This window comes from Pimephales promelas, chromosome 8, assembly GCF_988280905.1.
Source record: "Pimephales promelas chromosome 8, fPimPro1.hap1.1, whole genome shotgun sequence".
Classification (NCBI taxonomy): Eukaryota; Metazoa; Chordata; class Actinopteri; order Cypriniformes; family Leuciscidae; genus Pimephales; species Pimephales promelas.
In genome coordinates this window covers 21,870,096-21,885,575 of record NC_142776.1, presented here as the reverse complement: position 1 = coordinate 21,885,575, position 15,480 = coordinate 21,870,096, and the positions used below count along the sequence as shown (strand labels likewise).

The 15,480-nt window shown below is 37.7% G+C and overlaps 1 protein-coding gene across 1 annotated transcript in view; it reads right to left on the bottom strand.

Moving 5' to 3' along the window:
- Positions 1-8,376: 8,376 nt before the first annotated feature.
- The window catches only part of tprg1 (tumor protein p63 regulated 1), a 28,471-nt gene continuing 21,367 nt past the window's right edge, over positions 8,377-15,480 (bottom strand). Inside the window, exons 5-6 of the mRNA XM_039691638.2 lie at positions 14,314-14,467; positions 8,377-8,705 (exon numbers count right to left, since the gene is read on the bottom strand). Coding sequence (XP_039547572.2) covers positions 8,511-8,705; positions 14,314-14,467 — 349 coding nt within the window. The 3' untranslated portion in view covers positions 8,377-8,510. The remainder of the gene's footprint in view (positions 8,706-14,313; positions 14,468-15,480) is intronic.

Below are 15,480 nucleotides of genomic sequence, written 5' to 3'. Positions count from 1 at the left end.
ATACTCTTTTTTAGATTTCTCTGGGTGGCTGTGAAAACGGCGCTAGTGTGCAGGCGAGAGGGTTGAGTTACTGGCTCTTTGGCTGCTAAATGAACCACCGCAGTAGCCTGTTTGAAGGGGACTGAAAGGGAAATAAGTTTTGGCAACGGTCATCCTTCTGGCCCAGAGACCAGTGGGGGAGAGAGGCGCGTTGAGAAAAGTGGCGTGCTCAGTTTCCCTCATGTCAGCAAGCGTCAACCATAAGTGCCTCTCTGTGATGGTTAACATGGCCATAGATCTTCTGATGGCTTGAGTTGCAGTCTTGGTAGCGCAAAAAGAGAGATCAGTCATGCTTGTCCTTCTTCTAGATCATGGCACTTCTTGTCCCATTCACAGAGGAGGTCGGCCAGTAGAATTTGATGTACAGTCATTGAGTACAGAGCGGAAGTGGCCTGTCTGGTGGCCGCGTGGCCGACAAGGGCGGATGTGGTTCTGCAGGCCCTAGACGGGAGGGCAGACTTTGAGCGCCATCTCGCAGAGGGCGGGCAAAGGTGCGCTGTGACTGCCTCTACCACAGGGGAAATGGCTGTGTATCCTCTCTCGGCGGCGCCATCCACTGAGAGCAACGCGGAGAATTGGGATTGAAGCCTCGTGGAGAAAGGTGCATTCCACGATTTAGCCAGGTCTGTGTGAAGTTCAGCAGAAAGGGGGCGGACCTGGCTGGGGGCACTTGACGGCGGCGACTTTGAAGAAAACAGCCGTCGAGCCTGTTAGGGGCGGGCTCCTTCGGCAGCGACCACTCGAGAGGAGGTGCATCCGCTCTGCGTCCACACCAGCCCGGGTCAGGCCTGATTCCTGGATCGATGAGAAGAGCGATGAGAGCCCGACCATTCCTCGCTGTCCGTTTGGCCTCGTCGTCAGGCATAACGGCAGTGCGGCTCATGGGCGGCAGCTGCGCATCTTTGAGGGGAGCCGGAGAAGGTGAGAGCGAGGCTTGAGGGAGGGAGTCCAGCGAGCATGCCGTGGTGACCACAGGCTCCAGTGGCCTTTGAGAACGCTGCTTTTTCTTGTGCAGTCCTAAAACACGGTTGAACACTTCGAGTCGAGCCTGCAGGGTCAACAACGAAAGTGTTTCACAGAGCTCGGTGAAGACGGCCGGCTTCTCCAGGTGTTGTCCTAAGCTGGCTAGTCGCTTCCTCAACGGCGGCGGTGGCTTCTCTCAAGATACAGCGATGCAAAGAGCCTCGCTGAAGAGATGAAAATTAGAGACACGGCCTCCAATCCCCACTTAAATATGCTAAGCCACACCTACACTAGCGGGCTATGTCACTGTGAAGGCACGAGCTCCTTTCATTGGACGTGTCGTCACGTCGGGCTCAGTGGTAGGCTGCTGCAGTTCCCGCAAAGCAGCCTATTAGCACGCTAGGTAGCTAGCTGCTACACTGCGTTGACAATGAATACAAAATTAAGGATAATCTTTTGGCTTCGATATCTCGAAAAGATTAATCTTTCCTGTAGCGTAAGCTAACTTACGCAGTACGAAAGAACCTCTCGTAAGAGAACTAAAATTCTGTCATAATTTCTTCATCTTCATGCCATTCCAAACTAGTATTACTTTATTTTGTGGAACACAAAAAAGAGAATTTTTGAATACTATTTTGTTTTTTCTTTTTCATGCAACTACATTAAATTATGTTTTATTAACAAATTTCGAGAGGAGCACGTTCATATAATTAACATGGGTGGAGAGCCCTCAACATTCACTGATCAGAGACTCAGCAGTCTCACCTCAATTTATTGACTGTTTAGCAGCACCCCTCCACCGCCCCCTCTCCACACTTCTGGCCCTAACTACTTACGGGGAGTACTCTGGGTTCGGGCTCAACTCTGAGCTCGAAGCCCTCCCCCCGAAATACGCATTAAACTTTACCTCTTCCAATTGTATGTAAGTGTGTACTCGTGAAATAGAAAACTGAAGATTTCAACTTTCACAAATGATGCAAAAAGCATAATAAAGTACTCTGCCGGAATCATGCACTGTTTTTCAAGTCTGCTGAAGTCATTTAGATTTGCAAACCCAAATTTTAGTCATTATCATGGACTGATAACTGCTGTGACCAAATCATTGAGCCAGTGAGTTTAACGTGAGAAATATATCAGTAGTTTTGTGAACTGGATCATCCGATTCATTCAAAATTATCTTTCTCAAAATAATTTTCAGACATCGATACTTTCTGGTTTCTCACATAAAACTATTGTATGACTTCAGAAGTCTTGAAATAGAGTTAGAAATATATAGAAATATTAGATTAGAAATTTATTATAAATATATTACCATACAAATATAGGTAATGTGGACCAAGTTTTAAAATGTTTTTATGCCGTTTTGGACCTTGACAGCCCCATTTCCTGTTCACTTTTATAATACTGAGGGGGGAAAAAAATATAATATATTATTATATAAAAAACAGCTTTTCTTTATTTAAAAAAAAACAGATCAGTAGATCTTAAAGTTTCAATTAATAGAATGTTGGGCTGTCGGCGATCTTTGCGTGTCAAGAGGTTATAAGTCTCCAACAGAAAAATCCAAACTAAAAAAAAAAATGGTATGCATGCAATCTTAAATCATATTTTAACATTTAGAGATTAATCAAAACAATTCATGGTTGTAAACGAAATGACAGGGGCTGTTATTTTGGAGTGATGACGCCAAACCAGCAACTCAGCAATGGTGTCCTGACATTTTTGCCATAGCTATTGTTTTCCAGGATCTGAATCCAGGGCGTGCTCCTCTCTCCCCTCTACATTCTGCATAGCTGAGAGGGCTAGCAAAGTTGAGTCTTTTCCAAGGGTCCCATTCCCTGCCACGTTTGACACCACACTCCAGACACAACACTGACAGCTGACGCAGAAACGGGGGGGTGAGGACGAGATAAATAAAAACAAAGTATCCCTATCTGTGTCGCCTTCCCCGGTACATGCTAACACACAGCTGTATGGCTGACAGATGGAACGAGTAGAAAGCGAAAAGGAAAGGTGGCTGGGGTCATTAGGCATAATAAATGCCACTGTCTAGTTGGCAACCCGAATTCCGCAAACAGGTGCCTTGTGTTTACTGAACAAACAAGCAATGTTCAGAGATACTGAGACAGAGTGACACTAGTCTGACCTTAGGCACTTCTTCTTAAAGTAATTATCACTGTAACTTCAAATTACCCACAAAATGGACAATTCTTTTTTTTAATTGAATATTGCAGTATTTCTTGTAGATTATATATCAAGGCACATATTTTTTTAATTACTTTGCACTTGTAATCTCGAATCAAAATAAATCCCCCTCCTCTCTGCAGTGACATTCTCTGATGCCTGTTTACTGGCACAAATGGGGGACAGCATGTCACTCACATGAGACCAAACCACAAGCAGTAAACCACAATGATCCAATCAATTCCCAATGGATAAAATCAAGTCACACCTAACATTTTTTCTTCAAGTAGCCATTACACTCCGATATACATCAGAAAAGACTTTCGCAACTTCTGTTTCATTCTAGTTTTCTGTGAGCATACAGAACTTTACATACAGTACATATCATCTCTTCTCTAGAACCTCAGATGGGATCTCAGTAAGTGTTTGTTGGAGATTGGGAAGCTACCGGCAATGTGCAACGTCAGCTGGCGATTGACTGTTTGTATAGTATTACTCGCTCCAGGCATGTTGCGCTGGTGTTAGACGGGTCATGTGGGGTCATGGGTGTCTAGAAAGTTTCTCAACTCTTCTCCACCCTCGGCCACTTTGCCAATCAAATTCCACTCAAGGGCAATGGGGAGTCTCTTTTCATATGACAACAAAAAGCTAAAGCGGCTGTCTAGAGGACACGATTTGCCTTTCCGCTGACGCTTGACCTATGAGAAGACACAAAACCCTCCAAGGCAATACATATGCCACACAAACACACTGTCTATCTTCCTAAATGATGTATACAAACTACCATTCAAAGGTTTGGGGTCAGTGGGATTTAAAGGAATGAATACTTACACATTAAATTCATCAAAAGTGAAATTAGAGTTTTTCATTTTCAAATAAATGCTCTTTTGAACTCTCAATTCATCAAAGAACCTTCATTTGGATTAAATTCATAATTCATGTCTTTGCTCAATAGAAGTATTGCTTATCCTTCGTATTTCTTCCACTAAAATATTAAGCAGTTTTTCTAAATTGCTAAAACACTATTCTCAATAACCTAAACCAATTTGTCAAATAAATCACTTTTTCTGTAAAACATTAAACAAGTTCAGGTTGTTAAAACGCTGTTTACAGAAAGCATGCACTCTCTTTGCAAACCTCTAAACACACATTTTGCACTGTGATGCACTTATGTTTCAAAATGCTAAACCACTGGAGGCAAAAGTTACAGTCAGGAAAAAGTTAAACACAACCCGAAGACATGATGCTGAGACACAAAATTAATCCTTGATTTTGCAGTTACACAACTCATTTGACCGCACTTTAACATGCTTTTCATTTAGAGGGGTTTTTTTTAAATTACTTTTGGCCAGCTTATTTTCACATAAATGATCTGTAGAATTAATATTTTTGACTCATGTCATGTGTATGATCTGAAAGCACAATCATTCCATTTCAACTTTTACCCATTTACTAAGCATGAAAAAAAACAAAAAACAAAAGGATGTATGTTTTTCAGAGGCTGTGCTTCAGTAAAAAAAAAAAAAAAAAAAAAAAAAAAGATTCTATTGCCATGGGCAACGTCTTACCTTTTCACAGAAGAATGCAGCTTGAACCTCTCTCATTATGAAACTTCATGATGATTAACTCTGTGTGCTACGTTACCCATAAAGTACCCGACACCTAAGCGCAGGGATTACTGTGGATGTTTATACATCCAGAACAGTATTCACCTCCAAAACTACCATTCTGTATTATTACACACATTTATACATTTATCACTTCTTGATAAGGTTATATAAGGCCATGGCCGCAAGACAGAGACTATGTGTAACTTATTTGTCAGTTGTTTTTAATAGACGTGAAAGGTCAAATATTACTCATTTGCAGAGTGAGAAATATAACCACTCTATGTCATGCATTTAGAAAACAATTCATTTTCTCAAATCAGCCTAGATTATGCAACAGACTAGATGAATATTTTAAATAATTTCTTGGAGGTGGCACATGCACCGCTCTCGTTTATTGGCTGATTTTTTTTTGACAAAAGACAACTGAAAGAGGGCAATTATTGTTCAGCCTCCATGGAAACACTGCTCACAGCTCAACAACGCAATTACAAGGATGACATAAAAGTGCAAAATGCAAGAAAAAGAGCTCAAGTCACTGCCCATTGGTCAATATATGAAAATGGCACCTGTGAAAAGCAGTGTGATACAATATTGGTCTCTCTGCTTTATTTCACCATTTCCAAGTGGAATCAACCAATTGGATTCTGCACACTACAGTGAAGATTAGGTGATATATCTTGCCACCATGACAACACTAATAACAAGGTTCACTGCTAATATGGACACGCCCATCAAAAAGAGCAATATTATTTATCTTTCACTTATCCTCTTGTGAAATCCAAATCACACAGAACAGTGTCATCACCCTGTTTCATTCGGTTTCTTTTTAAACAGTCTTAGTTTATTTGGAATATGACGCAAGGTTTATCCTGTAGATCTTTTACGAGCAGAGGTGGAGATACCATGCATGAGAAGCCATGGCCTGAGGGGACAGCACTACCTGATCCTGGATTAAGAGACACGTCCCCACATTCGTAGAAAAAGCATTAACCCTTTGAGCCTTCAAAGACAAACATATAAACGATCATGTTGTGAACTCTACATCATTACATTAGAAAAGGTTGGTGTCATGTGCAAGTGTATAAAAGCTTGTTTAGTTGTAAAAGGATATTGTGGGAGGTTGATGAATGGAAAGAATTCACATATTTGCAGAGCTCCTGGTTTAGGATCTGGTAGCAGCATACACTGTGCCATTGTGCAGCCTACAGATATGTAATCAGATAAACAAGAGATTAACACGTAACATCTGCCAGACCAGAGTTATGGTGTACATTCTATAAGTCTGCATTCTCCACACGTACCGGTCATGAATGCAGATCCCACTTTATAAAGGGAGCTGCAGAAAGCTAAACAACAAAACTCAAATTTTACTGTATAAATAATTTGTTCCATTTACTCCAAAAAAAGGTTTGCATGTTATTTTGCACAATCCATTGTGCACTGTGTAAGCTACTTTTGAGCTACTCATGTAACTCAACGCGTTTTTTATTTTTTTTTAATTATTTGTATATATTTATTATTTAAAGTCACCATTAAATCAAAATTGACAGTTCTTGTTTTTTGTTTTTTTGTGGATTACAGTATAAATGATTTATCCGTACACATATTATTTTTTATTAATGTGCCATAATCTTTAATTAAAATAATTTCTCCTTTTCTCTTCTCTTCTCCCTTAAATGAGATCGCAGCAATAGCAAACCGCAACAATCCAACAACAGACAAAATTAAGTCCCTTCCTGCTTTATTTTCTATTTTTGAGAAACCATTTTACTGACATACATCACAAGAAGTACGTTTCATGATGACTTTAAAGCAAGGCACCACAGCTAAATAGAGTAGTGTGTATGTATGCATGTATATATATATATATATATATATATATATTACTCTATTTAGCTGTGGTATCTTGCTTTAAAGTCATCCAAGGGTTTTGTGTGATATCTGGGGCCAGGGTTTGATTTTGACCAAAGAGAATTTGTTTTTGACTGAAATATTTGAAATCGACGTGAACGTTTGAAGTTTGTACAAATTGATGTGTAGTTATGAAATTGTTTATAGTTGTGAGAAAATGGTGAATTGTTTCAACTGTTTTCAAAAATTTGTAGGCCATGCTGGTGCCAGTTTTTTGGGGACAATTCACATTACCTTAAATTTAAAATATACACGTTTTATACCTTTCAAGCTTATGGCCCACCATAGAAATGCTCAATAAATCAAAACAGAGCAAACTAGTCAGATAAATGAAGCAAAGCTAAGGAACGCTAATGTCAGTTTCAGCACTAATGAAGCATGTTTCAGTATTAGCATTTATTTTATAAAGGCTTTACAGTTTGTTTGACATTCTGTTGTAGTAATATATCTAGATAACTACGTGAATGTAGTAATTACACAATATGGGGAAAACCAGAACTGCATTTAGCTGTAATAATAAAACCCTAAACCAACAAAAATGACTTGTGTACCCTTTATGCATCAATTGGCTTGTAAGAACTAGAAGCTTTGTGATGAGGTAGGATATCAGCATAGAAACAGAAAGATAGGAATGGCACATTACAAAACACGTAGCAAGGTTTCTTCTGAGAGATAACATACCAAATACAAGATATTTCTACACAGGAGGAAGGAAAACATACTTTGTATGCTATGCCACAACCAAAAAGGAAATATCTGATTGACATTTTGGTGCTAATGTAACTATAAGAAACTTGAAAGGTTTGAAGAACATTAAGAGTAAAGATAAATGTATTTTAAAGGAGTAGTTCACTTTTGAAAAAAACTTTTGCTGATAATTTACTCACCCCCATGTCATCCAAGATGTCCAAGTCATTCTTTCTTCAGTCGAAAAGAAATTAAGGTTTTTGATGAAAACATTCCAGGATTTTTCTCCATATAATACACTTCAGTGGTCACCAAATGGTCCAAAAGACACTTTCAGTACAAACTGCAAACTGTTCGAAGGGCTTTAAATGATTCCAGACGATGAATAAGTGTCTTATCAAGCGAAACGATTACTCATTTAATAAATAAATAACAAAGTTTAAGTTTAGAAGCTCATATAGTCGCCTTGCTCTGTTCTGTGACACACGTTCGTGACTCTCCTGTTCGACCTCGTTCATCAAAATGAACAAATCTTTTTCTGAGTCATTTGGTTCATTCAATGAACGAAACGAACAAAATGACTCGGAAAAAAATTTGTTCATTTTGATGAACGAGTTCAAACAGGAGAGTCACGAACGCGCGTCAAGCGTTCTTCAAACAGGAGAGTCACAGAACAGAGCAAGGCGAGCATTTGAGCTCATAAAACTTAAACTTTGTTATTTTTTTTATTTTTTAAATGAGCGATCGTTTCGCTTGATAAGACCCTTATTCATTGACTGGAATCATTTAAAGCCTTGAACAGTTTGCACTGAAACCTTTTGGACCTTGAACCGTTTGGTTCCCAGTAAAGTGCATTATATGGAGAAAATCCTGGAATGTTTTCAACAAAAAACCTTAATTTCTTTTCGACTGAAGAAAGAATGACATGGACATCTTGGATGACATGTGGGTGAGTAAATTATCAGCAAACGTTTTTTGAAAAGTGAACTACTCAACAGAAATTATACATCCTTCCGTATATTTAAAATATACTAAATTCAAATATAAATTACACATGCTCAGCTGGTGCAAGAGAATTACTTAGTGTAAACCATCAATGGAAGACTCAAAGTTCCCTCAGAAACCAATATTGCCTCGTGCTAAGCAATAGCCCAGCTTGTTTTGGTTGCCTATGACAGACATCAGACCCACATATGCTTCGATTAGAATGGGTTGATTCAGCACAAGAACACCGTTGGCTTTTCCAGGAACAGGATTCTTGCTGTGGGCTTTCTGCGCTGCTAAAGTCAGCTCCTCCCTGAAGCTTTGAATCTAAATGATGAAGAAAAATATGGAGACGTCATTTATTCAGCACTAAAACACGCGGCAATTTGACTCAACCGGTGTTCGTGAGGTTGGCGGTTTCTGCTTGTCAAAACATTTTTGTCAGCACTTTTTTTTTATCAGTCGTTCTTCATTTTTTTGTTGAACCTGCTGTTCACCTCAGTAGGCGGGGTGGAATGTGAGGAATGGGAATGTGTGGCTGTGGGATTAGACACCCCCGTAGTCCAAATGACTGGTTATGCGATCTGTGAGGTCACCTGCATAAGACCCTTCGCTCACACCTTAAACTACATGCATACTTTAGTGAAGCTAAGTGAACCAGGGACCAAAACAAATCAAATTTTCAACATTTTTGATTTCAGTGATTTTTCATGACATTGCACGACATTGATCATAGCCTCTCACGGGGATTTCGGATCCCCCAACGCCTGTGATGAGAAGACCAACGCCTGTGATATGTTATGGCGCCGTTTTATACATAAACATTATTTATATTTAATATTTATATACAAACAATATGAATGTAAGCCAGAGGAGAACTGGACCCCGACTGAGCCTGGGTTCTCCCAAGGTTTTTTCTCCATCCAATCGGATGGAGTTTTGGTTCCTTGCCACTGTTGCCTTGCTTTTGGCTTGCTTAGTTGGGGTTATTTAATATTTAACAATATTATTGATCTGTGTTGTACTACTTTCATGTTATCACTGTGAAGCTGCTTTGATACAATCTGTATTGTGAAAAGCGCTATATAAATAAATGTGACTTGACTTGATCATGACATTATGTAAGGTCTACTGATAGTTAGCAAAACAACAACAAAATAGAATATCAGTTTATCTCTTTATCCCTTGCAAAAAAAGAAGTACTCAAAGAAATACTCAATTGTATTGAATGTGCACTTGTAGTGAACTTCAAATCTTACAAGTAGCCTACATATTTATTTATATCCTTGCCGATAAAGTAATGCATTTTTTTAATTATTATCATTTTAAAGCTACACTGTGTAACTCTTTTAGTTTATAAGAAACACTTAGTTCTTTCAAAAATATATGTGCTCATTAATGTATATTTACTTCATTCAAGTAATAAAGTATTCTTGTGAGTGTATAATATGCCATTGAAAACACATACGGGCAGGGGTTAAAGTGGGCCGGAACGGTCCGGAAATGCGTTCCGGCACCTCAGATAAATTAATAAATAAATAGATTAATTAATCTCAACAAATCTTGCTTCTCCCGATATGGACCAACTTCCCTTCCTCCCCGCTGAACGCGAGCGATAAACACATAAAATATAAACTATATAAAGTATAAACTGTATAAAGTATAAACGCATAAAGTATAAACTATATACGCCTCGGATGGTAAAGTTAGTTTTAGTTCTGAAATATTTCGCCTGACATTTGTTTTGCCTATAGCCACTGTTCTAGGGTCTTACAAAGAGATCAATAGCAGGATTAGTTTTAACAAACCATTGTATATCAACATTAATATTCGTTCATTAATATTCAAAAAATTAATGCTGCATTTAATGCTGCATGAGAATGCTTTGACGCGTTTTAACAGCGCATGATGAGGGAACGTCTGCCAATTCCACCAACTGCGTTAAACGTAGCCTATAATTTGTATTTTTTAAAATTACTTTTTAAATTCCAAAGCTTGTAGAAGGTGGCAATACTGACCTGGTAGCCTTGAGTAAATTAACTTGTTTAAGATAATAATTCATAAAACATATAATTATCAGTTAAGCCTATTTACTTCACTGACACAGACGAAAATGAAAGTCTATCAGTCAAAGTTCAGGGGGTTTAGGAGTTTAGGAGGGGAAGAAATAGGGTAGGATAAGGAGACTGAGAAAAAGAAAGATGTAGATGAGAAGAGAGCAGGTAGGCTATTGACAAAATAATCGAATGCCCACTGACATGGTTTTAAAGCTATTTATTATCCTTTTGTTTTGGCTTTCAAAAGTCTTAAATTGCACATAATTTGGTCAGAGAAATCAAAATTTTCTCGGGGGAGGCCCTGAACCCCACTTTTTGTCCCAGTGTTAAGCAATTTTAACATAGTATTGTCATTAAATCAGTGTAGATGGGCCAAAATAAAACCATTAAAATATCAAGTAAATAAGTGACAGGCCACTTGGTGCCACAGCGACACCCAAAAAGTATTGCTATACCACGATACTCAATATGTTGTCCCAAGGCGAGTCATTTTTCTCTGTTGCACAAAATTTGAGGGTTCCCCCACCTGACAAATCCCACTTTAACCACTGCATACGGGTAAGGGGTTCTAATGTCGGTCGCCATGTTGCCCCTCCATCTTGAAAGTACATTAGCCAAAGAGGGACATACCCGTTAATTCAAGCTTCGCCTTTCGCGATTACGTTTGAACTAACACTCATGGACGAGGTCGAAATGGAAGTCATGTTAATCTTGGACTACATTGGCCACCGTAGGAGTTAAAACGAAATCGGAATTGAGAGGAACAGAAACTAATATTCCATGGATGGTCATATACCTTTTCACCACTAGATGGGGGTAAAAATCACACAGTGTAGCTTTAAATCATTATATTTCAATATATCAATATATATATTTCAATAATGATTTGTCATGCTTTAACCTGTTAAAAATGGACACCCCGGTACAGGGGGAATTGGGGCTTAAAGAAGTGTATTCACTCTACGTTGGCTAACAAACTACACATACTAAAGTAACTGTAGTGCGACGCCGCGAAACGGTTCCTATTTCTGCGACGTCACGGCTGACAGAATGAAGAAATTACACTGGTTATGAGTACACATTATTTATTTTTAGTAAAAAATAGGTCACTGTGCCACAAGCAATAACGGATAATTTACCTTGGATATTTTGAAAGCATATAATATAGCGTTCAAAATGAATTCTATGCAAAAATACAACTGTACTTCATAACAAAATTAGTCAATGAATATATTTTGTTAATGTTTTGATTTTAAATAATGTTATTTCTTGATTTGATTTCGTCCTTACCCATTTCCAATGCGAATGCGGGCCAGCAGTGCGCTTTCACACTGTTCTGATCTGGCTATGATTTTTGATTGACGTGTGGCGTCTCACAGTCGTGTCACGTCTAGTGTGGACAGACACACTTGCTATTGCTGGAATTTTTTCGCGTTGCGTGTAGTTAGGACACGGTGTTAGGGTAAAACAGGGTTAAAGGCCCCTAAAGGCGGTGCAAATTCTGACGGTCGGAAGATCGTACGTCCACGCACACTTTACGAGAGACTTTATCCGAAAATCGTGCAGAGGCAGTGATATACGACACGATTTTACCACCTGCTGTATTCCGAAGAAATCGCACGAAGTTCCGGGCCAAAAACCCTGATAAAAACTGCTCTCTCAGACTGGGGAATCAGTGTTCATCACATTGGTGACAAAGATCACTTACATTTTAACAGTCTCAAACCAGGACAATTCAACGGTTGTTGTGGTTATGTTGTTATTTCAACATATGTGTGCATGCAACAATCAAGATATGCATTTGTAAATCCAGCTATATTTGCTTCTTATTAATTAAATCCAGGAAATTGGTTGATGAAAAATTTATTAAAATTAAGACACAATTTGTATAAAACGAAGTTGACTTTAAAGAAAGGCTTGTCTAGCCATGTCTAAATCATGTCTAGCCATGTCTCCTGATATATTGCGTATCATACTTTTCATAATCAACATAGATGAAAAAAAAAAACATTATAATAAAATGAAACTAAATGCGCTTATTATGGCTACAACACAGACTCTATTTGTACAAATTGCTGCATATTCATTTAATTCCGAATTTTGCACACAAGTTGAAAGATGTTTGTGCATATAAAACATATCTGCAGCATTTATCAAGTTCACAGATAATTGTGCATGCATTTATTAATCAGTATGATACTAAAATCAGAATAAAGTAGTAGGCTTCCCTTTCAATACTTCAAATTTGCTGTGGCGGTGCCATTTTCGTCATTCTTCAGTGGATTTCTTCAGCTCCTGATTGGTCAAATTCAGATAGACTGACAAATCGGCTCATTCAACTGCACACAACTCACAAATTCAAGCCGACAGCTCCCAAACTTTTTAGACATGTTTAAAAAATTATTGTGAGGTATCTTCCTAGCACACGACACGAGCCGCAACGTGAGCACAACCAATTTCCGCGCGATTTCTCCCGAGTGAAAAAAAATAATCATCTGCGAGCTCGTAAAACAGCAAAATAAATAAATAAATAAATTAAATAAAAATCGCGCCGTGTATGCCCGCCTTAAGTATAAAAAAATGCTTTTCACTACTCCCATAGTGTATGATTGAAGAAAAAAGTGTGTAAAGGTAAAAGGCCCACCAGCATGGGAAAATAAGACAAATATTATTCATAAAAAATAATAGAGAATAAAGTCAAATGCATTTTTTACCCTAGTGCGCCTTCAGCCCCATTGTACCCTATATTTCAAGTTTAATTTATATTAAAATGTACTAAATTAACAATTATCATTAAAATGTGTAATTAAATATACATACAGTATATCTAAATACATCAACATACAAGTGACATTATAGTATATTTTAGTTTCCCCATAAACACTTGTCAGTACATTTAGCAGTAAACTTTAAAAAATATTTCAAAGTCAGTAGAGAAATTTTGAAATTACATATAAAGATGTACTTAAGTCCTAGTTAAGTGGGTCAACAGGCACTCTACTTCAGCTAATTTCAGCTAATTGCACTTAATAAAAGTATTAATATATTTTCATTTATTGCAATAAACATAATTAAGTGTCTGAAAACATAATGTTCTGTTTGCACTACAGTATATTCTATTAGTGTATTATTAGGTACGTTTTTTTTTTAAGTATGCAAAAGTGTACTTTTTTTCGCAAGGGAAATGTAGATTTAAACAAAAGAGGTTTTATATGCATTTAAAAATGAGCAAAAAAACAAACAAACAAACAAAAAAAACCTACCAACATACACATAAAATAAAAATGCTAAGCAGATGGTAAAAAAAAAAAAACAAAACAAAAAAAAAAAAACTCTTTTTGGCAATAGGTTGATTTTTAATCAAGTATATTTTTAAGCTTGAATTTGGCAGACCAATACATAACTACGCCAATTTGTAAAAGAGTCCTGGTGGACTTGGTGAGCCTTTCATAGATTAACACTTATATTCAGAAACGTACAATTTATTTATGCAGAAAATTTCCAATGACCCCATTTGATTTCGAGAAATGAGAAACGCTGCCTTAAGTAACCTTGCCTCAATCCTTAAGTTGTCATTCTTTGAAATCTTAATCATGTAGTGAAATAAGTATTGCACCACTAATGTTAACTGAACACGTCATTTCTTCCTAAGTCGACTTCCAAGAAATTGTGGATTCCTACTCCACCTCTGCAAGTCCTCTGGCAGCTTCTGTAACACTTGTGAGTAGGCTACCAAGTTTTGAGAGTGGCTAACTGAGCTAATTTAATGGTTGGGTTTAGTCTTGATAGTTTAAAGATCTTATAGGAATATGTAAAGGGGTAAGGAATGAGACCTGTCTGTGATAAACGTGTTCTGTGTGTTGCATTGTAATACTGACCTCACACAGGTGACCCAGCTGCTCATTAGCACCGCGGACAGGGTGATAGGTGAATGAACAGAAAGGATAGTCAACAGAAAAAGGATTCCAACGAGACGTGAAAGATGGCTCTCGGAGTTTATCCCAAAACACCCGCACACCCTCACCTTCTCTCCTGAAAAACACACACATCGTAATGCTTGTATAATGGACAACAATGACAGATAAATAATAGCATTGCTAGAGAAATCTACATTTACAATAAACTCTACAGGGGACTCAACAAGGAAATACTATGGGGTCCACTGAAAAGTTCAGAGAAAATAAATAAACAAATAAACAATATTGATTTATTTCTAATTATTTATTTGTTCTATTTATTTATCTATTTCTATTTATTTTTTTCTATTACTTTTTGTTTGTTTATTCTATTTATGCTCATTCATTTACTCAATTATTTCAATTTTTGCATTTATTCTATTTATCTATATTTATTATATTTCTATTTATTTATTTATTCCATGTATCCTTATAGAAATGAATAAATAAATAGAACTAAAAATGATTAACCTGTCTTATTTTAGGAAGTGGGTACATCACAAGAGAAGTCACATTTGGGGGTCCTGAAAACCCCTGACTGCAAAACTAGTGGGAGAGTCCGATGATAGCAGAGAAAAACACAATGAAAATGCAGACATGTAGATTTTACAAATATAATTACACAAATACATTTCATGAGTTTGCTGAATCATGCACAAAAAGCACTCAACTCAACTGTACAAAAACAGGAACAAGTGGCACATATATTTTTGTATTGCAACATCTGTAATCCCTTAATACTAACAAATGTATTATCTGCTCAGGGATTCACAATTTCATGCTTTCAATTAGGTCAGCTTGACCCCAGACACCCCCACCATGCTTCCCTCCCTGCCAAAACTGTCACCATTTCTCTTCAGGCCGCCTCCTTTATATACAGCCCAATGTAATGTTTGCTAGCTTAGAGGCAATTCCCTCCGCTCATCAGATTTTCTTTCATCCCCTCTGCCTTTCTCCTCTGCCATGTTAAGTAAATATTTTTTTATGAAAAGCCTAGAGGGGATGTCTTTATTTTCCAGGCTGATGAAACCTCATAAGACAAGAGAGTGCCTGGCAGCAAACACAGGGCTTTAAAACCTCCAAACATTC